The 25947-nt window shown below is 44.1% G+C and overlaps 1 protein-coding gene across 10 annotated transcripts in view; it reads left to right on the forward strand.

The window, feature by feature from the left end:
* LOC142557821 (putative ATP-dependent RNA helicase DDX43) overlaps positions 1-14831 on the forward strand; it is a 265242-nt gene extending 250411 nt beyond the window's left edge. For 8 of the 10 annotated variants that reach the window (XM_075669983.1, XM_075669982.1, XM_075669981.1 and 5 more), the window contains one exon: positions 14439-14831. In XM_075669983.1, coding sequence (XP_075526098.1) covers positions 14439-14658 — 220 coding nt within the window. In that variant the 3' untranslated portion in view covers positions 14659-14831. Of the gene's footprint in view, positions 1-10800; positions 10956-14438 lie in introns of all 10 variants that reach the window. The other 2 variants (XR_012822857.1, XR_012822858.1) reach the window with 2 other exon arrangements.
* Positions 14832-25947: the final 11116 nt, after the last annotated feature.

Genomic DNA, 25947 nt, shown 5'->3' on the forward strand with positions numbered 1-25947 from the left:
GGCCACTAATCTTACGACACGAAGAATACTGTCAGACTTATGATGTTCCTCATGAGGCCCTGCAGGTTGTTGAAAGGTCACCAAGATTGCCACCATGGTACAACTTTTCACAGCTATGTGACTGGACACTAACACATCTAAAGAAAAAAGACATTCTACAAGAACACATAATACAAGAGTTATGAGCTATTCAAGAAAAATATAAAAAATTACACGGAATTTTACACTGACGGCTCCAAAACACAAGAATACGTAGGTGTCGGAATAATAACGAAAAATTGGCAAAATAGCATTCGGATAAATAATTTTTCTTCAGTGTTTACCGCCGAAGTTCTTGCAATATGTACAGCAGTAAAAAAAATTACCAGCGACAAGCAGGTGAATGCTATCATATATACTGACTCTGTAAGCGCACTCAGAGCTCTAAACCTTAACTCCGCGTCTGAACCCCTACTTGGTGATATCCTAAACATGTTGGCCTATAATGAATATGGAAGAACCTTACAATTCTGCTGGGTCCCAAGCCATGTTGGGATACCAGGGAATGAAGCAACAGATAGATGCACGTTCATGGCAGTGCACAAAGGTATAACGCAAACAACAGTTCCATACAATGACAGTATCCAAGCGATTCTTAAGGCCCTGACATCAAAGTGGCAACTAGAATGGGACTCTTGCACAAATAACAAGTTACGCACAATAAAACCCCTGCTCAGCGAACGGAAGTCATGCAGTCACCAGCAACGCTTCTATGAGGTGATCCTATGTAGACTCCGAATCGGGCATACACACCTGACACACAATTTTCTACTTCAAAATGAAAACCCGCCAACTTGCGAGAAGTGTCATGAACCAATCACAGTAATGCACATTATTATTTCATGTCCAAATATTGAAACACACGGAGACAAAAGCTTTTACAGAATCTCTATAACTTACAAATACCTCTACACCCCGCCTCAATACTCGGAGATGAACCGCTGGTGCCCTTCACTGACTTGTTCAGCTTCCTAGAAGAAACCGGTTTTTTTACACAGACTATAAGAAAACGCAGCTTCTGCTGCTTTAACATTTGAATTCCTAATATCTTGTGGCTGGTGCAGCATGGCCTTAGTCGCTTTTGCTCCATTAAACCCGAATTAACTAACTTGGGACAACCTTTGCCGCAGACCGGTCTGCGGCGGTGGCGCTTGGTACGGCCAACCGCGGTGGTGCAAATGGTACGATCAGCAGAGCAAGCATGAGAGGAACCTTACCAGGACATCACTCAGTACATACATGTTTCCCATCTCATCCGCCAGCCCCTTTGTATGGGCATCGGACTTGAGCTCATCTGCACTGCCTTGAACCTAGGGCAAGCGCATTCTTTTGCTGCTCCTTTTCCAAATGCTAAGCCGAAGAGCGGTGCCTAGTGTACACATGTGGTCATACTACACGGAGCCACACTTATCAGAGGCCCAAGCCAATGTAGACTGCCCTAGCTCTTGCGATGAGCCTATTGGTTATCGCAAGAGCAGGCAACATAGTCACATTTTTGCCTAGCGGCATGTCACGGGGAGCTATTCACCTGCAGTTCTGTGTTAGCCCCCTTTCTGTAAAAATGGGGCTCCCTTGCGCGGGAGCCCCTTTGATTCTTGTGAAATGTTTCGGCTAACTTTGGGCAGTACTGTGTTTTCTTGCGTGCGCAGCACTCGGTGCCCCCATTTTTGCAGCCTGAGTGCACACACAGCGGCACGCTAGAGTGCGCGAGGCGGCGGCTGGCACAGACCTGTGGCTCGCTGAGCCTGAACCCATGGTTGTCAGTACTGCTGTGAGATACAAGTCCCCCACACCTTTGCCCTTACAGATAAGGTTCATCCTGCTTGCTCGCCACCCAAAAGAAGTTTTCTTCATTTTAATAACGTGCTCTAGGGCATTACTCAGCAGTGCCTTGCTCTTCGAACCCCGCTGTTTAATTAGCTGATTTTGAATTGTATCAGGTCCTGCAACCATGTTGTTAGGGACATTTTTTTCTGCTTTAGGCAACAGCACCTATTTATTTTTCATTGTGTTGCATAGTACTTTTTCTTTCATTTGTTTCTTCCCTCTCTTTTGTTCTTTTATTTATATATTTATTCCATTATATAATTTTTTTTACATGAACACCATTTGCTGCTGCATCTTTTATTCTCTAGACAGTAGTTCACTGACCACTCCAGTGGAGCAGATAATTCCCCCCCCCCCCTCGTCGTCCAGGCCCCTTCTACGAAAAAACGAACCTACCGTGACAGGCCAATTGGTTGACACACAGTGCTACCTCACATTCCTCCACTGACGTTGAATAGCGCACCTCTCTTTTCATTTTTATACCCTCGCCACTAACGCACCCTTGGTCGTTGCCTCGCCCACCCTCCTTGCCCCCTCTTCCTTTTAGAAGAACCCTACCTATATATATTGCGCCAAGGAAAGCATATGTCGCCTTGAAAAAGACAAATTCACTTGTCGAGACGTTGGCTCCCACTTTTACTTGTTACTTTTACTTGTTGTTTTACTTTTCCTTTCACTCCCACTTCTTGTTTTGCTCATAGTCATTTGGTCTAGTCACTTATAAACAGGTTCTAAGACAAAAACGCATTCGATTCATGACTGCTGATTTCTGCATTGCCACAATACCTGTCCATGACATCAATTTTTCCTGTTAACTACTACAATGTTCTGTTGCTTGCACAGAATCAGCACTAAGGAACCTCTGTAATTAGTAAATCCATATAGATGTTCCATGTGCACATCCATATCTCCTACTAATATTGCTTGGCCTGTATTTCAGAACTCATTAATATCGTTTCTAGTACAGTCCATCAATTATCTATGTTGATATCACTACCTGTCCATAGATAAGCTACTCCCAGCCATGTCTTTTTTTCCTTCCCATGTGCAGTTAATCAATAAGTGTTCCTTACATGTCTCTTTTTCCCTTTGCCACTTCATAACTCGCCTTATTAGCATGCCTACCCCTTTGCCTTTCCTTGACCCAGTCATTCTGGTACACCCTTCCCATAAAATGTTGGTAACAGGCGGCTGCTCCAAATCTTTAGATGCATTTCAGTCAAGGTGTACGCCATAAGAGCTTCGTCATTCAGCTATCAACAGTGTGCCATCAATAGCGCCATCTCGTTTCTCTAGGGGAAACTACTCCACAATAATAATATCCAGTATTTGTTTGTTTGCACTTGCTAATCGGGCCACCGTAATTCACACTATATCTGGTGTTTATTTGCAACTTTATCCGGTAATAACTAATTGTGCAAGATTGAAGCCAACAACCAGCAAGGATAACAATGACACAATGATGACAGTGTGGTGATGACATTACTTTTAATGTTCCTCACGCATTCAGTAAGAGCTGTCCGGATAGACCGCCGCCAGCAGCAGCGGGAAAGTTGATGTAAGAGACAAAGAAAGCTTCGCCCTAAATATAGGATGCAAAAGAACATGCTAATTGCACTAACAATGTCCAGGTCTCTCACGTTGGTTTAGATAGAGGTATTTATCACTTTCATGGTTCTTAGCTTCTTTGCAGTTGTCTTCTTTATAAAAATGCAAACATTCAAGTCATGTAGAAGGTTATCATTTCAGCAGTAAATGACTGCGAGTAAATGAAGTACATGACTAACCTCCTGCATTCTCCTGATGATCACAATTTCATACATAAAATTCTCACGTTGAAGCTCTGGAGTACGGAAGCAGCTTGCTAACAGATTTTTAAAATCTTGAGTAAACCTGAATACTAGATGGCCTTGATGGGTCCCGCGGCAATCCTTTTTTATCCAGCAGCTGCATGCAGTCAGCTGCCGTTACGCTACTGAATGCCCTTAGCCACTGTACCATATTACCCTCCAAAGAAGTTTCTCGCTGCATTGTCACAGACGAAAAAAAGACAAATGCCTGCAGTTGTCAATTTTAGAAAACTGCCAAAACTACTAAAGCTTAAACATTTCTGTACACTTACATATCTATAGAGTAGCGAAGAAATATTGAAGCTGCGTAATCAAATTGCTGCAGGGTCATATAATGGGAAACAATAGAGAGTTTTAGAATAGGGGCCCCAAACGTTTTGGGGCCCCAAAGAAATAGCGTCGAAGCCACTGCGCATGCGCGAGACGCAAACTGCGTTTGGGTTTTGCATTGGAAACGCTATTTCACCGATTTAGCGGGAGCCCAAATAGCGGCCCCAAAAGCTTTGCGTCAGCAAACATGGCGGCACCCATCGAAGCGGCGGCCCTAACCTAGCACTAAACTGGGTTCGATTCGAGGTAACGCGTGAAGTTCGCAAGCTAAGAGAAGTGACTGCGGTTATTGCTTTCTTTCAACTAGCGTATGTTATGAAGATTGATTCATTAGACGCCGCTGATTCCGAATTCGCTTGTGGATTTTATGGCTCGTAGACCTAACACGGCTAAGCTTGGCTGATGAAGGCACGTAAGGTTGGTTTGCTCAAAACTGAGTGTAACTAATTGTGTGCTGCTTACAGAATAACCTCCAAATTGTAATTAAACGCAAATACACGCAAGTCAAAATTGCTATTCCTATCATAAAATGGTATAGTATATTTAATTATTTCTAATAGCTTTTATTTGACGCCATAGTGGCGCTGTCAGCGCAAGACGCTATCCGCAAATGTAAAACCCTATTCTAAAGCTCTTCACTCCTTCGTGCCCCAACGCTAACACCCACAAAGCTCTTTGGGGCCCCAAACTATTGGGGCCCCTATTCTAAAGCTCTCTAATGACATGCTGAACACAGAAATGTAAGTGTAAATTGCCAGCAAGTCTATTTATTTTGCACTAACCCTCTAACATACACAAACCCACTGTAAAAATTTATAACATCATTGTTAAAAGGACAAGAGGGTAAAATTCAGTGGAAGGCACTGAAAAGTGAAGCTTTGTAAAAAAAGCAAGAAAATCTGAAGTATCTGCGATCAGTAACCACATCACTGTATGCATAATGGCGCGACCGTTGCTTCACGTAATAAGCAGGTGCACTGTTGTTCACCCCCCCACTATGATGTACATGTTCCTCGTTTTGCCCTGCTGTGCACACAGGCACGGGGCTGGTTGTCAAAAGCGGTAACAAGGATGAATTGTGTCAATGTCAGCGGCTATGCCAGCCATCTGGTAAATTGGAAGCTTTTGAAGTGGTGGTCCCAGGTTGGATGGAGTACTGTGAGCAAATAGCGCTTTACTTTGCGGTCAACAATGTTTTTGACACTAAGAAGACAGCTGTGTTCCTGAGATGCTGTGGAACAGAACCTGGTCGCACTAAGCAAGCCAGCCGACAAGAGTTTGGGCACAATGCTCAAGGTACTCGGCGAACACTATGTATCGGAAGTGCCTGAAGTTATGGCAATTTTCAGATATTTTTTTTCACAACACCAGCATACTGGTGAGGCCATAAGCGATTTCGTTGCAGCATTGAAGAAACTAGTCGACAACTCCAGCTTCACTACTTTTCGTGATTAAATGCTTCGTGACCAGATTAGCCTGTCTCTGGTATTAGCGATGTTCCTATGCAGACCCGGTTGTTGGAAAAACTGTCGATTTAAACTTTATTGTGAAGAATACGGTCGTGGCTATGGGGGCAGCAAGAAATGACGCCCACGCATTATGCACGCAAGAGACAACCTCAGTGGCTACATCTACCAAACTGAGCCAAGCAACTGAAAATGTTGTGATGTACGGACAGCAAAATAGCTGTTTCTGTTGTGGAAAGATCAGACAGCCTACTGCTGCAGATTCAGCAGCAGTGTACGCTACAAATGCAGGCAAAAGGGACACCTGGCCAGAGTCTGCAAAGCAAGCAACATACTGGAAGAAACAGTGCATCGATGTGGGACATGTCAAGTGCACAATGTAGATGAGCTTGAAAGATGTCAAGGACAGCCGGTGGAAAAACAAGAGGTGTACAATCTGTGGCCACTTCAAGAGCCAGAATCGGTGTCACTGGCATCATGATAGAAATAGAATTGGCCACAGAAGTTAGGGTCTCAACAATTAGCAAAGAAAAGTTCAAAGGCAACTATTTCCTACAACAGCGCTACAGCCCTCGGAAGTAAAGCTCTGGAGTTCCTTTTGTGACATAAAGCCTGTCAAGGGGAAGTGTACAGCAACTGTGAGGCCAGGCAATTGGGGGGGAGGGGGGGGCATTTTGCCATTGTTCTTTAAGGAGCCGTGCCCAAAAATTTTTGGTCGAAGCTGGATGCGAGAGCTTCAGCTGAGTATCACCAAGCCAAAGGATGTCTACACGGTAGCAGCAGTGGAAAATGCAGTAAGCCAATCTCACAAAGGTTTCACCGATGACATAGGTACCTTGCGTGGTGTTGCAGCACAGATTACCGTTTGGGAAAATACAAAGCTGGGATTTCTGAAGCCCCAAGTGATCCTGTTTGCAATTTGGGGTAAAGTATTTAAAGAACTACAGAAAATGGAACGTGAAGGGATCATCCAGCCGATTAAGTCATCACAATCTGCCCTATATTCCCTGTATTGAAATGGGATGGTCTAGTATGATAGTGCGGCGATATTAAAGCAACAATAAATCGAGTCACGGTACTAGAAACATAGCAGATTCCGCCTATGAAAGAGCTGTTCAGACTAATGGGAGGCATAAATTCACGAAGCTTGGTCTCAGAGATGCATACCAGCAAGTCAACCTGCACCCCAGTTTTCTCAAGTATGTCACAATCAACACCTTCAAGGGCTTGTACCAGTTTGCAACACCACCTTTCAGAGTGTCATCGGCACCAGCAATATTTCATAGAGACATGAAAAGCCTCCTGCACGTCCACGACCCTGTAACTGGGTACTCTGATAACTGGTGTTGATGATGGGCGAACGTGGGCCGATTTCTTGAATGGCTCAGAGATGCAGGGCTGCGACTGAAGCTGTCTCAGTGCAGGTTTTTGGTTCCAGAAGTGGATTACCTGGGCCATAGCATCAGTGCAGAGGGCCTTTGCCCAAACCCATCCAAGACAAAGACTGTACTAGTATCCCCAGCTTCCCAGAACGTTAAGAAGCTACAGAGCTATCTAGGCTTGATCAACTACTACAGAAGGTTTATGCCTACCAGCAACCTGTTCTACATTCTTTACACAGGTTGTTGGTAGCTGGGTCCCGCTGGGGCAGAACAACTGTAGAAGAGTTGGCATTTCGAAGAAACAAGGAACTGCTAGCTTCAGACACAGTCTTGGCACATTTCGATCCAGCTAAGCTGTCTGTCCTAATTTGTGATGCATCGCCATATGGTCTTGGCACGCTCCTGGCACAGCCGGAACACTCTGAGGAAGACTGTCTTGTTGCCTTCACATAATGCAGTTTAGTTGCTTCTGAAAGGAATTAGTCAACTGCACAAAGAGGCCCTCGGCCTAGTACTTGGCATCACCAAGTTTAGACAATATTTGTGGAGTCAGCATTTCAGAGCCATCACAGACCACGTGCCATTGTAGGGCTTAGTAGGAGAAAACATGCATTCGTAAATGTTGCTCTTCGAGAGTGCTATGGTGGTCTCAACTCATTTTTAGGTATCACTTTACGCTCTATTATTGCACACGCTAATGGATTGAGCCGTCTACCACTGCGGACTGAAGAATTTACTGGACAGTGTCCAGCTGAGGTGTTGATGCTTGAAAGGTTGTAGCCCTAAACGTTGTTGTCCAACGTTGTTACTGGGGCCACTGCCAGAGATCCACTGTTGTCATACTGAAGGCTGCTACAGACCTTCTGCAACCTGACTTGCAGTCAGCAGCTTTACAGAAGCAGTTGAAACAGAAAATCAGATGTGAGCATAAAGTGAAATCTCAAAACCACAATCAACCTGGCAATCAGGTGCATGCCAAATATTTCTGCCTAGGCTCTATGTGGGTACCTGCAGTAGTCACGAGGCAGCATAATTCTTCAGTAAACCTGCAGCTTGAAGATGGGCATTAATGGAACCACCATCAGGATCACATCTGACCTGCAGATCAAGTGCCTGGCCAGGGGAGCAGCACCCAGTTATCAAACAGCAACTCGGGCTCCAGCACTGAGTCAAACTCCAAATTGACTCCAAAGCCCAGCAATGTCATTCAACAGCAGGTACCTGATACGAGCGTTCGGGAAGAATCCCAACCACAGAGCATGCAAAGTGCACCGCAGTACCAGGAAGGAATGCAGGTGACTAAGTTGCCCTGCCATGGTAACAGAATACATAGACCAGTGCAATGTTTTTCTCCGTAAAATTGCATGCACATTTGTTATTGAACTGATGTTCTCTGCTCGTTTTGTTAATGGAGGGGGAGACGTGATCAGTAACCACATCACTGTATGCTTAAGGGCACGCAGCTGTCACTTCCCGTAATAGACAGATGCACACAACTCGAGCCAGTCAGCACAGTTCATGCACCCCTCCACAATGTACGTTTCCTCGTCTGGCCAGTTGTGCACACAAGCGCAGAGGCTGACTGTCATAGTATCAGAAGAGACAAGAGGCACAGCATCATCATGATGTGTGGTCATGTACTACATGTCTGCTATATTTTCTTGCCCACCTGCCTTTTCTTGCTCTTTCTGTGGTAGAGTATCTGTGACATGTAGTGCAAGGGTCCAACCATAAAGAAGAGATGCACAGAACGCATCACAGGCACACGCCATCACAAGCGCCTGTGACCTTTTCTGTGTGTATCTTCTATGTGGTTGGTCCCTTGCACTACATCATGCCATTAAGTAAGCACAGACTAGCCCAGCAGCATGTTCTGTAGAGTATATGTATCATTTTCTGTGCTTGTCATGATACGCATTGCCTCTTATAACATCCCACACATGCAGAAATGCGCAAACAAATAGCTGCTGCAACAGCTGCTTTTGTATAGACCATCGCGCTTGTCCTGTGCTTCTGTGTTTGAAGTTTGAAGTTGAAGTTTATTACAATTTTGACAATACAAGATTGTCATGGCACCGGAGCAAAAGGCGTGACTATACACGCCTGACTAGGCCCCTGGCGCCACGAGCACAGCAGACAACAGTGCAAAAAAATATATACATATATACACATAATACACACATATACATACTTATATATACGAATGTTACAATTATACATACAAGAAATCATTGCAGCACAATCAGTGTAAATAATGAAAATGAAGAAATAAAGTGCGTACAGAAAGATACAGGAAGGCCAAAAGGCCACATGGGAACAAAAAGTCTTGCAACGCATGAAATTGCATATCAGTCGAAAAAAAAACAGGAAATAAATTACAAAAAACAGGTCATTTGTTGGAAAAATACAGTTTTGATTTTTTTCTGAACATTGAGATGGTTGAGGAATCTTGCATGATATCAAATAAAGCATGCTCATAATTAAGTAAATTAGGAATCTGCCACTGTAAAAGCTGATTGCCGTAGTTTGTTCTAGTTTTTACCTTAATAAAATTCCTAGCTCTTAAGGTGTAGTTAGTTGTGGTATTAGTATATATAGAAAAAAAGTTCTCACGATTACTTATGAATTCTAAAAAAGCTTTTTCGGATAACTTTTGTTTATACAAACTAGCGACACTCAAAATACTGTCCTGGTGAAAGTACTCAGAGGTATGTTCGTACATCGATAGGTTATTAATAATACGAACACACTTCTTCTGCATTCGGAATAGAGTTTCCAAGTTAGCCTTAGAAGTGACGCCCCAGATAAGTAGACAATAGTGGAGTCTAGAATGGATAGTAGAAAAGTATAACTGACGTTTAAGTTTTAAAGGTAACAGCGTGCGATGCTTATTGAGCATACCAATTAATTGTGCTATGCTACGTTTAATATAACTTACGTGATGCGTCCACCGTAGATTTTCATGGAAGAGTACACCCAAGAACTTGTACTGGGAAACCCTTTCAAGTGGTTGTGATTGAAATATTAAAGGAGATGCGAACTTAACTGGTTTGTTAATAGGAGTAAAAACAATATACTTTGTTTTTTTAACATTTAGGCTCAACTGATTAGCCGATAGCCACACTGAAAGGGAATTTAACCAGTTGTTAATAAGAGGAATTAGAGTAGAGATGTTATCAGAGGAGAAAAAAACGTTTGTATCGTCGGCATATAATACAATATCGGGTGTTCCTGGTATTGCCACTATATCATTGATATAAAGAAGGAAAATCGTAGGACCTATAATAGAACCCTGCGGGACGCCGTACCTAATGTCTGCTAAATCTGATTTTATGCTGTTGATTTCCACAAATTGGGAGCGGTGCGATAGATAGCTACGCAGTAAGTCTAAAGCAATGCCTCTAATTCCATAAAAGGGTAATTTAGAAAAAAGTATGTCATGTTTAATTGAATCAAATGCTTTATTAAAGTCTAAAAATAAGCCTATCGTGTATTGTTGGTTTTCTATATTGGTAACAATTTTATCACGTATTTCAAGTAACGCAGATTCAGTGGATTTACCCCTTTGAAAGCCATACTGATTCGGGGATATAAGGTTATGCTTTTGCATGTGTCCAGTTATTCTAGCATTTAAGGCTTTTTCAATAATTTTTGAAAAAACTGGAAGTATTGATATCGGCCGGTAATTACTGATGCAATCAGTTGCGCCACCTTTATGCAAGACGACGATCCTAGCAATTTTCATGTTATCCGGAAATGTGCCTGTAGAAAACACAATATTTGTTATGTCACAAAGAACACTGCATAATAAATCCGCGACTGCTTTAATTGGTGCTATTTTAATACCGTCATAACCACAAGAAGAGCTGTTCTTTAAATTGCTAATAATGTGTGCTATTTCTGTAGGTGTAACAGGACGAAGATACATAGTATTTTGCAAACTGGTGTTAATATAGTCCTTAAAGTTGTTGCTAACTTCTGAGTCAAAGGAGCCAAAGCACAAGAACTGCTGATTGAATACTTCCGCGAGGGATTTACCACTTAGCACTCTATCGCCGTACGTAAGTTCCTGGGGAATGCTATTTTTTGTGTGCCGTAATAGGTCCTTTAGAGTTCGCCAAGTTTTCTTAGGATCATAAAGAATGTCCGTAAATTTGTTAGCGTAGTAATCAACACGTGACTTTTTTATGTCGGCATTAAGCCTGTTCCTGACCTTCTTATATTGCTTAAAAATTTCTGCGTCCTTATATTTCAGGAAGTTGCTGAAGAGCTTATCTCGTGCTTTCATTCTCTTGACTAAGTCGTAGGTAACCCAGGGTTTCCTCGCTTTCTTAAACTTTCTAACAGTTACCAAAGGAAAAGAATGTTCGTAAATTTCAATAATTTTCTCGAGAAAACTGTTGTATAAAAGGTTTGAATCAGATTTATTTTTATCTAAAATTACATTCCAGTTTACAGATGCAATATTTTGACGGAAGTTATCTATCGCGCGATTAGTTATCATCCGCGTAGTTTTTGTCGAGTTTTCTATGGTAACCTGTGGAAAGGTGCGCTTAGGAATGAAGCAGAACAAAGGTAAATGATCACTGATTGCACTTACAAGCACTCCCGCTTTCACGTCACTTTCATCATGATTAGTCAGACACAAATCAATCAAGGTTTCACTGGATGCAGAGATGCGAGTAGGCAGAGCAATATTGTTTGAAAAGCCATACATTGATAACAGGTCGACAAAATCATTCACTGATGTGTTAGCAGGTTGCAACAAATCAATGTTAAAGTCACCCAAAATTACAACAGGCATTTTCAGCGACGACAGAGAATCAAGCAATGTTTCAAACCGACGGAAAAATTCAACCAGAGACCCAGCGGGAGGCCTATAAACAACCCCAATTATGAAAGTTCTACATCTGACAAAAAGAAGTTCGTAGTTGGACAACATAGCACAGTGTTCAGCCATTACTTCATAACGAATAGCGTTTTTTATGTATAAAGCGACCCCACCCCCTTTTTTACTATACCTGCTCAAGCATTCAGGTTTGTAACCATTGATTTCGATTGCATCTTCAGTGGTATTGTGCCAAGTTTCCGTAAAGGCCAAAATATCGAACTCAAAGCCTAAGGACTTTAAGAATGTGTTTAATTGGTCCTCTTTGTTCCGTAAACTCTGCGCGTTTAAATGATAAAAGGAAAAGAACTTCGAATGCTTACTCTCCTCAGAAGCAAAATTGCGAAAAGAAACGAGATCGAGATAAGACTTAGAACATGAAACCGCCATGGGAAAGAATAAAGTTTATCAAATAATGCCGGAAGCGTTAACATTAAACCATGTTCGCGAGGTCACTTTCTTGGCAAATTCGAATGACACTGTCACCGCTATTCTTTCGTGCAAAAACATGACCATTCTTTTGCCACACGAAGCAGTACTTCATTTCTTTTCCCTTCGTTTGCGCTAGCCACAAAAGCCTTTTGTTCATCGCAGTTAGATTATCAAAAATTCGCAAGTCTGGTGCTTTCTCCCGAAGACGTGAGCGACTTTGCATCCACCGTTCCTTCAATATGACAGATCGGAAGCGAGCTATCACTACAGGTTTTTTACCAGCACGTGGATGCAGCCGATGAAGGGAATCAAGGTCAGAGTCTGATAGCTCGGGAAGCTCGAGCGTACGTGCCAGATAGTTCATCTTATCAAGAAGGTTTTCATTCTCTTCTTTTTGCATACCGTGAATCTCGATGTTTTGTCGGCGACTGTACTGCTCCAATTCATTTAACTGAGTTTTCACTTCGAGGGCATTTGGAGAAGTTTCAGACTCCAAATGTTCAACACGCTTCCTCAAGGCCGCAATTTCAGTACCCTGACTGTCAGTCTTCTTAAGTATTTCGTCATACTTGTCAGAAAGCATTTGGATAGATGCCTCAATGCCACTGATGCCTTTGACAGCTTCGGACAAGGCGTCCACTTTGGCCACAAGTGGAAGAAGTGATAATACATTTGCATTGAGTTGGTTCAGCTTACATTCAAGTCTTTGGCTTTCAGACATATTGGATGAGGCACCGCCCCTTTTTTCATTTGTTTGACATGTTGCGCACTTCCAAGAATTTTTCAAGGAATCGCCTTTACTGCGAAAAGCAGACCCAGTAATCCCAGAACATTTACCAACATGGTATGAATATTTACAAACTGTACACACAAGGGGTATTTCATCGGGCCGAATGTCTCCATTACACGCCAAACATTCAGTCATAATAACAGTGGACAATGATGAACTATAGGCACAGCAGCAGCAGGGAACTTCAGGAGGTTAAGAGCGAGTTCGAAGCAAAATAACACCAACCTGCAACAGTGGCAAAGCAAGTACGTGAGAAGCGATGCTGCGTGCCGTCCACTGCCACTGCTGTGCCCGAAAAGCGAAGAATCCAGGATCCGCCTGTCCTTTTTATGTCCGTCGTCCTCAGGTCCGTCACGTGGTAGCAGCTGAAATCGAGGCGGTGGTCCAAATTATCGCCACGATGACGTAACAGCTGGATTGACGGCCGCACGTTGTATTTCTGCAACAGTGGCAAAGCAAGTACGTGAGAAGCGATGCTGCGTGCCGTCCACTGCCACTGCTGTGCCCGAAAAGCGAAGAATCCAGGATCCGCCTGTCCTTTTTATGTCCGTCGTCCTCAGGTCCGTCACGTGGTAGCAGCTGAAATCGGGGCGGTGGTCCAAATTATCGCCACGATGACGTAACAGCTGGATTGACGGCCGCACGTTGTATTTCTGCAACAGTGGCAAAGCAAGTACGTGAGAAGCGATGCTGCGTGCCGTCCACTGCCACTGCTGTGCCCGAAAAGCCTTCTGTCCTGTCTTAGAATTGTGCTTACCAGTATTCGATTGTTAAGCATGAACCAAATAGCCCAGCAACAAATTTTGTTAACATACAAAGGCTTACTTTGTGCAGCTAGGTGTAGCAGAATCAGTATCATTTCCTACTGGTTAACAACTCTACATGGCATGCTTTATGCGGGTAGCCCACCACTACCCGAGCAACCCATGTGAATTAACAGGGATGTAACAGCAGCGCCGACTGCAGCTTTCCACTGCAGAGCTTCACACTCTCCCATGTCGAAGCACACCCTACCAATGTATATATTCGCTTGGAGAGTGAGCTACTGTTCCAGTATTCTAGGCCACTGTAGTACTTCTGCTAGAGTTGCCTTTACATAGAGAAAAGAACTTCGTCACAGACCTAGAATAATTCTAGGACTGCCTCTGCTAGTCACCCTATCTCAGCATAGCAGAGTGAAATGGAGAGCCACATAAAATTGTTTGGGGCAGTTGTGCATTTGCTTGTATTTTGAGCATTCCATATTTATTTTTGTTTCTGCCTTTGTGACATGCAGAGATACTAAAGAGAAAATATGGTGGCCTTATAAAAGCGTTGCAGGGACCTTTGTGCCATTTTCTTTGCACGCTGATTTGCTGTCTGCTGAAACAATCGTGTTTAGTAAACATTATTGTACCTCTCTTACTGAATTGAACATTCTTTATTTCCTGGCAGGCGTCGCGGTGAGTCAATCACATTAGTAACCCGTGAGAACTGGAGACAAGCTCGTGAACTGATCAGTATCCTGGAAGAGGCTAACCAAGATGTTCCTCAAGCTCTGTACACAATGGCTGACCGTTTTGATGCCTGGAAAAAGCGACGCGACGAGGAGAACCGTGCTTTTGGAATGGACAGAGGTGGCAGACGAGGTCGGTATAATCGCTCTCGGTGGTAGGAGGACACTCGGGGTTAACTCATGAACTGCTTACAAACACATAGTGTGTTCAACATCACCCACAGCTGTTTCTTGGACTCTGTACTAACAGTTTGTTGAAGACTGCATTACAACTTGCATTGTCTACATTCCTTAAATATGTTGCCTCTGGGTGCATTAAAGACATTGGAACATTAACGACGTCATGTGGTGTGTGCTGATTTTATAGGATTCTGCCATGATCATGTATGCACTATATGCTACTCTATATGAAGGAAGGTTAAAACTGCATGAAAAAAAAAAAAACGAGGGCAAGCGCAAAGAGCACACAACACACCACAAGCATAGACTGCAGATTGTTTATTGGTGAAAATCAGAGCGTAGGCTATTTCAAGCAAGATACCAGGCCCGTGACCCCATCATCACTCACACTTGTGCAGATAACATAAGAGAATGCTGCAGACTGTGTAACACTGCTTGTACCCAATAAGCATAGGGAGAAAAAGACTGGAACCAATCTATGCTACACACAAGCATTGAACAGTCAAAAGAAACGAAGACAGCACATGTCTTAGCAATCACCGAAGTGTAGGCGACAAGTGAGGTAATGAAAAGCTCAATGGTACGTATATAACTTGGTTAAAACAAGGTCATCATGAGTTACATAAGAAAGGACAAAAGACAATGACAATAACAGAATGAAAAAGACAATAAACCAAAGTAAAGGTTAAGGTGACGCTACTGTATTTACACTATTCTAAGTCAATCTATTTTTTTTTTACTTGAACATCTGAAGTGGGGCCCTCGACTTACAATCGAAACCAAAACATGGCACCACCAAAAAAGCGAGACCAACAAGATATCAGGGGAGCTAAAACATAGTTCCAATTTTATGTTTGCTCTATGGTCCTACCTGCAGCTTTTCGCTATCCGACGCGTTTGTTCGCTTTTTGGAAGGATTTTTCTACATTTTTTAGAGTTTTACAGTGCACACAACATTCATGGAGGGGTGCTGATAGTTGATAAAAGTGTCACTCTTCCATTCACGGCGGCACCCTCAAAACGGCGGTGCTTGCAGGGAGTATTGATAGTTCATGGAAGAGCAGACGCCAGTCACATGCTTCTCTTTACCTGTAGCTCTTAGTTTGACACATTCAACTTGACTGCCGGCTACGTGCTACTTCCATGCTTCCTCGGTCGTCATGTGTGCTCCAGGCCACTACACATTTGGCGCTCGTTCACAGCAGTGTTCAAGAGGGCTGCCATCCTTTGCGCCGAAGAATCAAATCACTGTGCAGCAGGCCGCAGGTTCTATGTTTCTGAATAAGTGGTGCGAAAGTGGCGACTGCAGCAAAGCAAAATTTTCACTGTGACAGCAAGCAAAGAATTTCCCATGGGCCAAAGTCGGGACGCCTTCCAGAGCTGTAGGCCAAGCTTGCAGCATACGTCGCTGAAATGCATGATCGGTGCCTGCCAGTGAAGTGCGACATGATCATGAAATAAGCCCAGATCTTCGCCTTTTAAGGACCTGCTCTGCCGTGAATACGAGTGGCTGGTGGCAGAAGACCACGAACTTACGCCAACCGGACCTGTCAAAAGAGCCTCCTTGACGAGTGCGTGTGGTTGGGTGCATTCGCCATGAGCTGCTGTTCCACAATATGTCATGGTGCAGTCATTTGCCAAATGTGGAATTTCGCTGCACGACGACGCTTGTTGGACCTTAGCAGCGATGGCAATAACCGCACTAGTGAGGACGATGGCACAAGTGAAGATGAGTAGTCCAGTGACCATGCCAGCTACTGATAAAGTTTCATTATAAAATGTTCCCTCGGGTACGCTCTTTTCTTTTTTTCCCTGTCACACGCAATATGGGGGAGGGGGGGGGGGGTCGACTTACAGTCGTGTAAATACGGTATTATAAACCTGAAAACTTGTGAAAATAGTGTGAGGGAAGAGTAATAAAACACGGTAAAATATGGTGAAGCTCAGCCTGAACTCGTGAGCGATTACATACATGGAAAAGCCAAACAAACCGTCTGCAAAGGTTCCTTTTTTTTTTACAAGTGGCTTTTCAGAAAAGCAATTTCTTGATGTAGAAGCGAAACAGTGGCGTGTTCACACTCTTGTCGCTAAATTTTATGAAGTGGAATGCTTCAACAATCTCTCTTTCGGTCTGGTCTCTCGATCTAAAATAAAAGGCCGTGTTTTCCAAGATCTGTTTGCAAAGAGTCTTTTGCTTACCCTCACCTCACCCTTTACCTTTGCATAGTTCGCAATGTTGGGCTTATGTGCCTCCTGTGTTATTCTTTACATGCCAGTTATGTTCACGTGCCCTTTCATTGAAACACCTACCCGTTTATCCGATATAGCACCTGTCACAGGTAAGCGGAATTAGATAAACAACCCCACAAATACACTCGGAGAAATTCTTATTGTGCTTCGTTATGCACTGAGGCCTACTCTCATTTTTTGGTGTCACCGAAGGGCACATTCTTCAGAGTTTACAAAGTGCCTAGAAGACGACCTTGGCTTCGTAATGGATCACTTTTTTTAATGTTGAGCGAAAGGTGATGAATGTGGAGCATAACCTGCAGTTCATCTTTCTTGAAAGTCTCTTTCTGTTTCTTGCAACCTTTAAGTTTCTGCAAGAGACTCACACGTGCCGGTGAGTAACTTCTCCAGGTATCCAACCGAAAGGAAGTGCTGCACTTGCTAATTGAAGCTAGATTCTATTTTAACCTCGCAGAATTTTTCCAAGGTGGACTTACAGGATAGGGTAATAGTAGCGCGTTTAACAAGCTTGGAATGCTCACTTTCAAGCAGCAGTGGAGTCTTCTTTGTCCTCGCATTGTAAGAACAACAGATGTGTTTAGCAGTGAAGGGAAGCTTCAGGACCAGGAACTGTAGGCAGTGACCACTGGCCAACTTATGGGTAAAGGTGAGGCCTCCAGATGCGGATTCAAATATTTTTTTAACGGAATTAGCGGCATCACCGAGATAATCCTGTGCAGACAGATGAAGTATGACTAGGTAATTGTCTACATATCTGAAAATGCACGACACTTGTTGACCAGAAATTCGTTGTTCAACCCGCTGATCGAATGCTGATAAAAATATGTCCCAGAGAATAGGTACAACTGAAAAACCAATACAACTCCCAGCCTTCCGCACATAATATTTTCCATTAATTTCGATGGCAGTGGAGCTCAGATAGAAGTTTAACAGTTCAAGAAAGTTCTCTGTGCTCACCCCTGCCATATTCTGAAAGCCAACTTCACCAGTTTCTTGTATTTGCTGCCTTATTGCAGCAAGCAAACCTACAGGAGGTATAGAGTAGAAGAGATCTTCAATGTTAATGGAAAACCCTGTAGTGGCCGTCAGAAGGCCTTCATTCAGGTACTTGATAACTTCATTGGAACTGCGTACTGGAATTGGTTCACCTTTTTTTTTTTCTCCCTCATGTTTAATCGGTACAAGCAGTATTACACAGTCTGCAGAATTCTCTTTTGTAGTCTGCACAAGTGTGAGTGACGATGTGGTCACAGGCCTGGGATCTTGCTTGAAATTGCCTATGCTTTGATTTTCAAAAACAAGTTGGCACTCTGCGCTCATGGTGTGTTGTGTGTTCCTTCCACTTGTGCTTGTTCTTTTTGTGCACAGTTTTAACCTTCCTTCAAGTATGAACCAACTAGCCCTCAAGAATGCCCTACTAAAGTATTATTCTATTTGCATGTTATGCTTTAGGTTCATAGTGGAATGTACAGTTTCCAATATTGTTCAGGAGTTAATCCTTGCTTGGAAATAATTTGATAGTGCTGGCTTCTTTCTTTCGAAAGGGTGGGGAGCATCCTGGTTTTAACAAATAAATTCCTTACACATGCTGATTTCAGTATACCTCGTTGGTATGGCATATGAGCATTGTGCGTTTGACGACAGTGAATTATAGTGCAACAAATTTTATTGGGATAGTGATTATATGAACACATCAGGCAAATTTTTATCGTCGCCACAATGTTCCATATTAAGTTCTAGTGCAATAAGATGCGGCTTGCACACAGTATGCTGCGATGTCTATACCTGGCATGTAAGGTACATACAAATCTGAGCGCTACTCATTGCTGAATGGACACATTCCAGAAGAGAAAGCCACGTCAAATGTGATGGGCGCACACGAATGACCCCTCCGCTCCGCAGTTGTAAAGCTGTATCTTGCTTTTGTTTCACGTGGCGGCTTCCTTTGTCGCTAGGCCGTGCTCCCACCAGGGATGCAGGAAATAAATCCACTCTTTCCCCACCAAACATCTATTGGTCTCTTCAATTCTCGTGAAGTGATCAACAGCAGTCGAACAAGGGACGTCTCTCGAGCCAGCGTTCTGACAGGACTTCATAAAAGGCAACAACTTCCATGGCCGCTGAAAGGAAAGGGACAGCCGTGAGACTGTTTTCTTTCGAAGTTCTTCCCCACCCCAAGAGTGTAGGATACACTCTCAAGCAAAATTACACCATTTTGCCACAACGATAATCGTCATCTCTCTTGTCCGCATTCCTTTCTTTAATGCGGCGAGGGGCTCTTGCATTGCTCAGGGGGCGCTGCGAATGGATGGATGGATGGATGGTAGGAGCGTCCCCTTTGAAACGGGGCGATGGCAGTTGCCACCATGCTCAGATTTTTATTTTGCCTTTTATTTTTATCTGTGTTGTGTGTTATTGAATTTCTCGATTTTCTTTAAATACGTATTCCTACCCTTTTAACCTTATGTCACCTCTCTGCTTTTGTGCCACCAATCCTCCAATCGCCTTTTGCTAATTTCCACCGAATATTTATTTACATGACTATTATTATCTCTGAACCCTAGGGCCTCAGGAAGGGTGACTGTGGCCGCATCGTCATCGGGCTTGATACCATCACATTTTAGTATGAGGTGTTCCATTGTTTCTACATATTTACCACACACAGTACATGTGTCTTCTTTGTTAAATTTCTTTTTATAGCTCCGCCTTCTAAGACATCCTGATCTAGCTTCAAAGAGTAGGGCACTGCCTCTTGAGTTATCATAAAACGCTTCCTTCCTGACCTGCTGTTTCCAGTATCGATATAGTTCCACACTATGCTTCTTTTCCATTGAATTTATCCAATTTTTACCGTCCACATTTTTAACCTGTCGTTTAATGCTCTGTCTTTCTTCATCCTCGTGTCTGGCATACTTACTGGTTAGCTTCCTAGTTCTTTTCCGCCATTGTGAGTCAACGCTCTTTCTGTATAGGTATTTTAACACCTTAGCTGCCCACCTGTTATTGTCCAATTTCCTCAGATGTTTCTCGTATAGGATTTCACTCTGAGCTTCCCGTGCTTCGAACGATGCCCAGCCCATGTCCCCCTGTACTGCTTCGTTTGTGGTTTTCCCGTGGGCACCTGGTGCCTACCTTCCCACAGCTCTCCGATTTACTTCTAGTCTCGACTGAACCTCTGCCCTTAAACACAGGACCGCATTCCCAAAAGTAAGTCCCGACACCATGACTCCCTTCCAAATACCTCTCAGTACCTCATACCTGTTGTACCCCCACAATGCCCTATGTTTCATTAGCCCGGCATCTCTTCACCCTCTTGCTATGAGAGACTGTTCGTGCTTTTCGGTGTACATCTGCCCTTTGTTTATCCATATCCCGAGATATTTGTATTCGGCCACTCGGGGTATTTCATGGCCTTGTATTGTAAGCTCCTGATCAGTGGTATCGTTGAAAAACATCCCACCGGACTTAGCTGCATTAAAACTGAAACCTAACTGTCTCCTTCGTCTCCACAGTAATTAACCAGAGTTTGCAAATCTTCCTGGCTATCTGCTAACAGTACAATATCGTCCGCATACATTAAACCCGGTAGTCGTTGCTCAACAACCTTTTCGCTTAATCTGTACAACAGATTATACCCTAGATTGCTTCGTTGTAATCTTCTTTCCACGCTTATCATATAAAGCATGAACAGCAGCGGTGATAGAGGACAACCTTGCCTTAATCCTTTGTTAACTTCAACAGTTGTCGTACTCTTAATTCCTTCCCATGTTATCTCAACCTTATTTTCTTGATATAGTTCCTGTAGAAAATCAATTAGCTCATGACCGATACCTTCAGCTTTTAATATGTTCCACAGGAGTTCCCTGTTCACGTTGTTGTATGCACCACTTATGTCCAGGAAGGCTAAATACAGAGGTCTATTTTCCACCTTAGCTATTTCTATGCACTGGGTAAGCACGAACAGGCTATCATCTAAGCGCCTACCACTTCTGAACCTGTTCTGAAGTTCTCCTGCATTGCCTGCATCGCCAGCCTATATATAACTGATGTTATCGTAATTAGTCGGAATGATTTTATGTTCTTATCACCCTTCCCTTTATAAATCATATTCATTTTACTCTGTTTCCAGCTCTGCAGAATTTGCTTATTTGTTATGACTGCCTCCAATGCTTTTATCAGAGTTTCCTTGCTTCTTGGGCCAAGTTCATTAATTAACTTGATTGGAATTTCGTCTATACCCGTGGACGTGCATTTTGGAACATTTGCTTCCGCCTTTTTCCAGTTAAGATTGGTCAGTTCTAAGCTGTTTTCTATTATGCTATTCTTTGTTGCTCCCTCATTTGGGGCGATTATCCTAAATGACTCTGCTATAACTGAACCAATGAAGTTCACAGCGTCATCTCCCTTTAAACAATTTCCTTCGGCATCGTGAATCTGTTCCTGTTTTCTGTGATTAGCTTTACCCAGTCAGCTTATATGGTTCCACTTGACCCCCCTTTAGTTGCATCACGAACTTCAGCCAGCCAGCGGTCAGAGGACTGCTTTATTTTAGCCTGGACAAGGACCTGCACTTGTTTCTTTTGTCGATAATATTCCCATTTTTGGCCTATTTCCTTTTCAGATAACTGCACCCTCTTTGCTTCTCTGTGTTCCCGAGATGCCCACCGTCGTTGTTTGATGGCCACTCTAATTTCCTTATTCCACCAACTTCATGGCTTCCTCTTTCCTCTCCAGCGGTTTACTCCTTTTACTTCTTTTATTTTTGTACTAATGAGTAGTTCTAACTGATTATAAACCCACCTTTCCATGGGATGTTTCTCTATTGCTTCCTCTATGCCAACCGCTATTTGCACTATTTGTTCATCATTTAATTTTGCGTACTCTTTTTGACTTCCCTGCATTTCTCTTTTGAGTAGGGCTCCTAACTGTAGACTAATACGCTTATGATCACTACCGAGGCTGTACTTCCCCTCTTCGTCTATTTCCATTGTGAGCTTGCTATACAACCCCTGCGACATTAAGCAGTAGTCAATGGTCGTTTGTCTGTTACGGGACTCCCACGTGATTTGTCCCTCACACTTGGTTTCTCTATTTACTATAACTAGGCTGTGTCGCTCACAGAAGTCTAGCATCAACTTCCCATTACAATCTGTGTATCCATCCAGATCCTCGATCTGGCCATTCATGTCACCCAGCAGACAAATATCGGCACCTTCTCCAAACTGCTTTATATCGTCATCGAGACACTTCACTAGATCTTTGTTCTCTTGCCTGCATTTGTCCCCTGTCCCTGAATAAACTACTCCTAGCCATGCCTTTTTACCGACAATTGTACCTGACACCCAGACATGTTCTTTGCAAGTTAACTTTATTCTTTGCCAATTTGTTCCTTGGTGTATGAGCATACCTACTCCTCCTCCCTTCCTCTCCTTTGTTGTTCTATTGCTCCCTTCCCAGACGTAGCCTTCAATAAATGGTGGGTCTTCTAGATCCCTGAGATGTGTTTCGCACAGCGCGTATACACCTACTTCTTCGTCCTTTAACTGCTATTCTATTTCTAACCACCTCGCTCTCTTTCTACCGCCTTGCATGTTTATGTACCTGATCCTCGTGTTAAATTTCTTTGTAGTTTTCTTCCTGGACCTCCTAGTGGCCATTTTATTGGTGTCAGCCTCTATTGGTTGCACTTTCTACACTGTTTCTTCATACCCCTACACCCTGAGGCGCAGTGGACCCCCTAAAAAAGCTACTGCCCGACCTGCCAGGCGCCAGCCGGTCTCGGCTCCTAGCCTTCCATTAAAGTGGATGCCATCTCGTGTAAAGCCTCCGCCAAAGCCTGCTCTATGCACTTCTCTGTTTGTGTGCCACTTCAAATCCTTTCTCCTGGCTTAGCTTTCTTATCTCATGATTCACAGGCACAACGCTCTTGGCAATTGCTCCGTTCCTTCCTTGCACCTCCGGCACTGTGCATACCACGATCCGGACTTCCTGTGCTATCGCCCTTAAATGGTCAACTCCCTCCGCTAATCTTTCCACTACTTTTGCGGCTTCACCATTCAGGACATCATTTAGCCCCGCCACTACCACTACCAAATTGCGCGCTGCAACATTCTCAGAAAGCTCGCTTTTTGTTTCTCTCGGTACTGCGTCCATTGTCCTACCTGGGAACGTCCCGACTGCTACCCGCTTATCACCCTTTGCACGCTCCATTATAGCTCTTTTGCACCTCCTCATATTTGAATCACCACCGATAAGTACTAGGGCATTCTTTCCCTCCCTCCTAACTTCCATTTTGTGCTTATCATTTACTATGAGCTCATTCCTTGGGGTTAGCTTGTTCCCCTCCTCTCCTCGCACTCGCTGGCGTCCCTGTGGCTGCAGCGTCGCCTCCCGCGGGGCGTGTTGCGCTGCTTCGCTATAACTACGCCGATTCACCGGCGACGAGCTGACTACCGCTTGCTCTGCCACCCTGACCCGACTTCGCATGTAGGGTCTACCCTATTTTCTGTGCTTTTGCCACCGGCTTGGTGTCCCAATCCATCATTCTCCGCTGCGCTCATCTCAAGCGCATCGAGACGCCTATGTAGTTCTGCTCTCCTTTCCCTCTCTTCTCCAAGCTCGGCCACGGTTCTTACTAATTGCGCGGCCTGCACCGCTTACACCTTGACCAACTCGGCGACTTTCGCCTGCAAAGCTAACCGCCTCTCCCGCTCCTCCCTCAGGTCTGCTTTCAGCTCCTCGAACTTGGCTGTCCAATTTCCTTCCAGTTTTTGGACTGCTTCCCTGACCCCTTCGCACAGCCTGCACGTAAAGCTAGACTCCTCCGCGTCTGCTAAGCTCTGGAAACTGGTCTCGTCGAGGGAGCACCAGCGCAGGCACTCGTCGCACTGCACTTGCTCCACGTCCCCCGCGGCCTTCCCTTTCTTTGGTTTCATCGCTAGGCCTACGTCCTTAGGTTCAACGAGCACGTCCGCCAAATCACTTCGAAGAGCTAGCTGAGATAGTTAAATAGGCCTATCGAATAGACATCAGACTCTGCCCAGGCGGCGCTGTGGAAAAAGCCGTCACCAGCGCCCCCATCGGAGCCTTGGCGCGAACTGAGTAGTGCAAGGAGAGCTGTCGGCAAGCGAAGGTGCATAAGCCACGATCGACCCCTCTCTTTCGTTTGTGTTGAGGCACGGTTTCCTAAAAATCAAGGACCTGGAAAGCTTCTTCCGCCCTTCCACGCTTCGGAAAGGAAGCTCAGCAGAGCGAAGTACGTGTACAATATAAAATAAAGTCTAAAGTGTTATTTCGGCGTGCTGCAACTCGCAAGTGCAAAGAGCATCGGGTTTGTCTGTATGCATATCTGCATAAAAATCTAAGCATTTCAAATTGGTTCATATTGAATATGTCCTGAACACAAGACTTAAGTATCTCCTATATTTTTATGTATTTTATCGTAATGTTTTGTCTCGCAATTATTTAGAGAGAGTATCCTTTCATAACTTTTTCCAGGGCAGCAAACAGAAAATGTTTTCCAAGGTAGCAAACAGCGTGAGATCATAACGAAAGAAGCTTCCTACAGTGCCTACGCGCTGCATCTTTCTTTCTCGCAGGAGCTACAGCATCGCTCACACCTTAATTTGAACTTTTCGCAGACGCTTCGAGCAACAAGCGCGCACAAATAAATGTAAATACACGCGACATTTCTTTTTCTTTACACACGTGCATTACTTCGCAATTACTCGTCCAGTGCTCCTACAGCAACTTCATTGCTCACATTTGAAAAACGCAGTCGAGCAGGCTCAGCACATTGCAAAGCGTGCTTGTATCGGCGCAGGACATACAAAATACCGAAAGTAGAAATGAGCTTGCGATGCAACGATGCTCTAGAACAGGATTTTGAATTCATAAACGAACCAAAACGTTTGGTGAAGCTGACCTGCCAAATCTCTCCGTTCCACTTGTTGAGTCAAGCGGAGGCGAACATCTGTTAAAAGGTGGAGATATCGATGGCACATAAGCAGGATGGTTCGCAACGTTGTTTTTTTCTGTTACCAACGAAGTGGCGGCTGCAAATTCTTGAGTTTTCGCTTGGTTACCACGGTCCTCCGTCAGGGCTACGCAACACAATTACAGAAGAACAAGATTGTCGCACTTTCTCATGCGAGCCGATGTGGGGAATGCAAGTAATCCGATTACTCAACAGGTTGAACGGCCCGTATCCAGCGCTCTCGCCTTTCCCCTTCATACGATCGCGATGGAAATCGGTAAACCTGAACGTTGTTATTCCGTCCTTCACGTTCATGGCAATTTACAACACAACAGTAGCGTCGATTGCGGCATTTCTTCGTAGCGCGCGGAGCTATCGCGGTTGCCGTCGTTTCCGCCATCAGTCTGAAAAGTGAGCTAGCAAGCGCTTTATGGCAGTTCGGCGGCGCGTACGAATAGCGTAGAAATTCATAGCTCTCTGTCTGGATGTTAAATACGCAAAACACTCGCAATATGAACCAAAATCTAGTTAAATTGTTGTTTCGCCGTCGCTAGCTGCATAGGCAACTTAGCAAGGGAGTCGGGCTTCGCACTACTCAATTACTGCCTATTCGCACCGGCAGGTGGCGCTACGCGTCTTGCAAAACTCCAGAGTCTGACGTCCATAGGTCCCGCCTAGCACCTAGACAAAGCCGATACGTTTACCACGCTTACCACGATTTCAAAATTTGCGCTCCTGCTCCATGCAAAATAAAACACTTCAAAAACATCAGCTAATAAGAAGAAAAAAAGAGTACTTAGCTACGAACGAAGTCGCTGAAGCCTCGACACAGGAGCGTCCGCACGCCCAATTTCTATTCAAATGCAAAAAAAAACAGTAAATAAAAACAGAAGCAAGCTCAAAGCATGCACAAAAACTTATGATTTCGTCGTCGCCACGGAGCCCCGAAAAGCACGTCCATCCGCCACAAAATCCAAATCAAACTCGAAAATGGTGCTAAAAAGCGCCCTCTGTCCTGAACTGGGTAGTACCAAGCTCGATCG

This window comes from Dermacentor variabilis, chromosome 9 (genome assembly GCF_050947875.1).
Source record: "Dermacentor variabilis isolate Ectoservices chromosome 9, ASM5094787v1, whole genome shotgun sequence".
NCBI classification, from domain to species: domain Eukaryota; kingdom Metazoa; phylum Arthropoda; class Arachnida; order Ixodida; family Ixodidae; genus Dermacentor; species Dermacentor variabilis.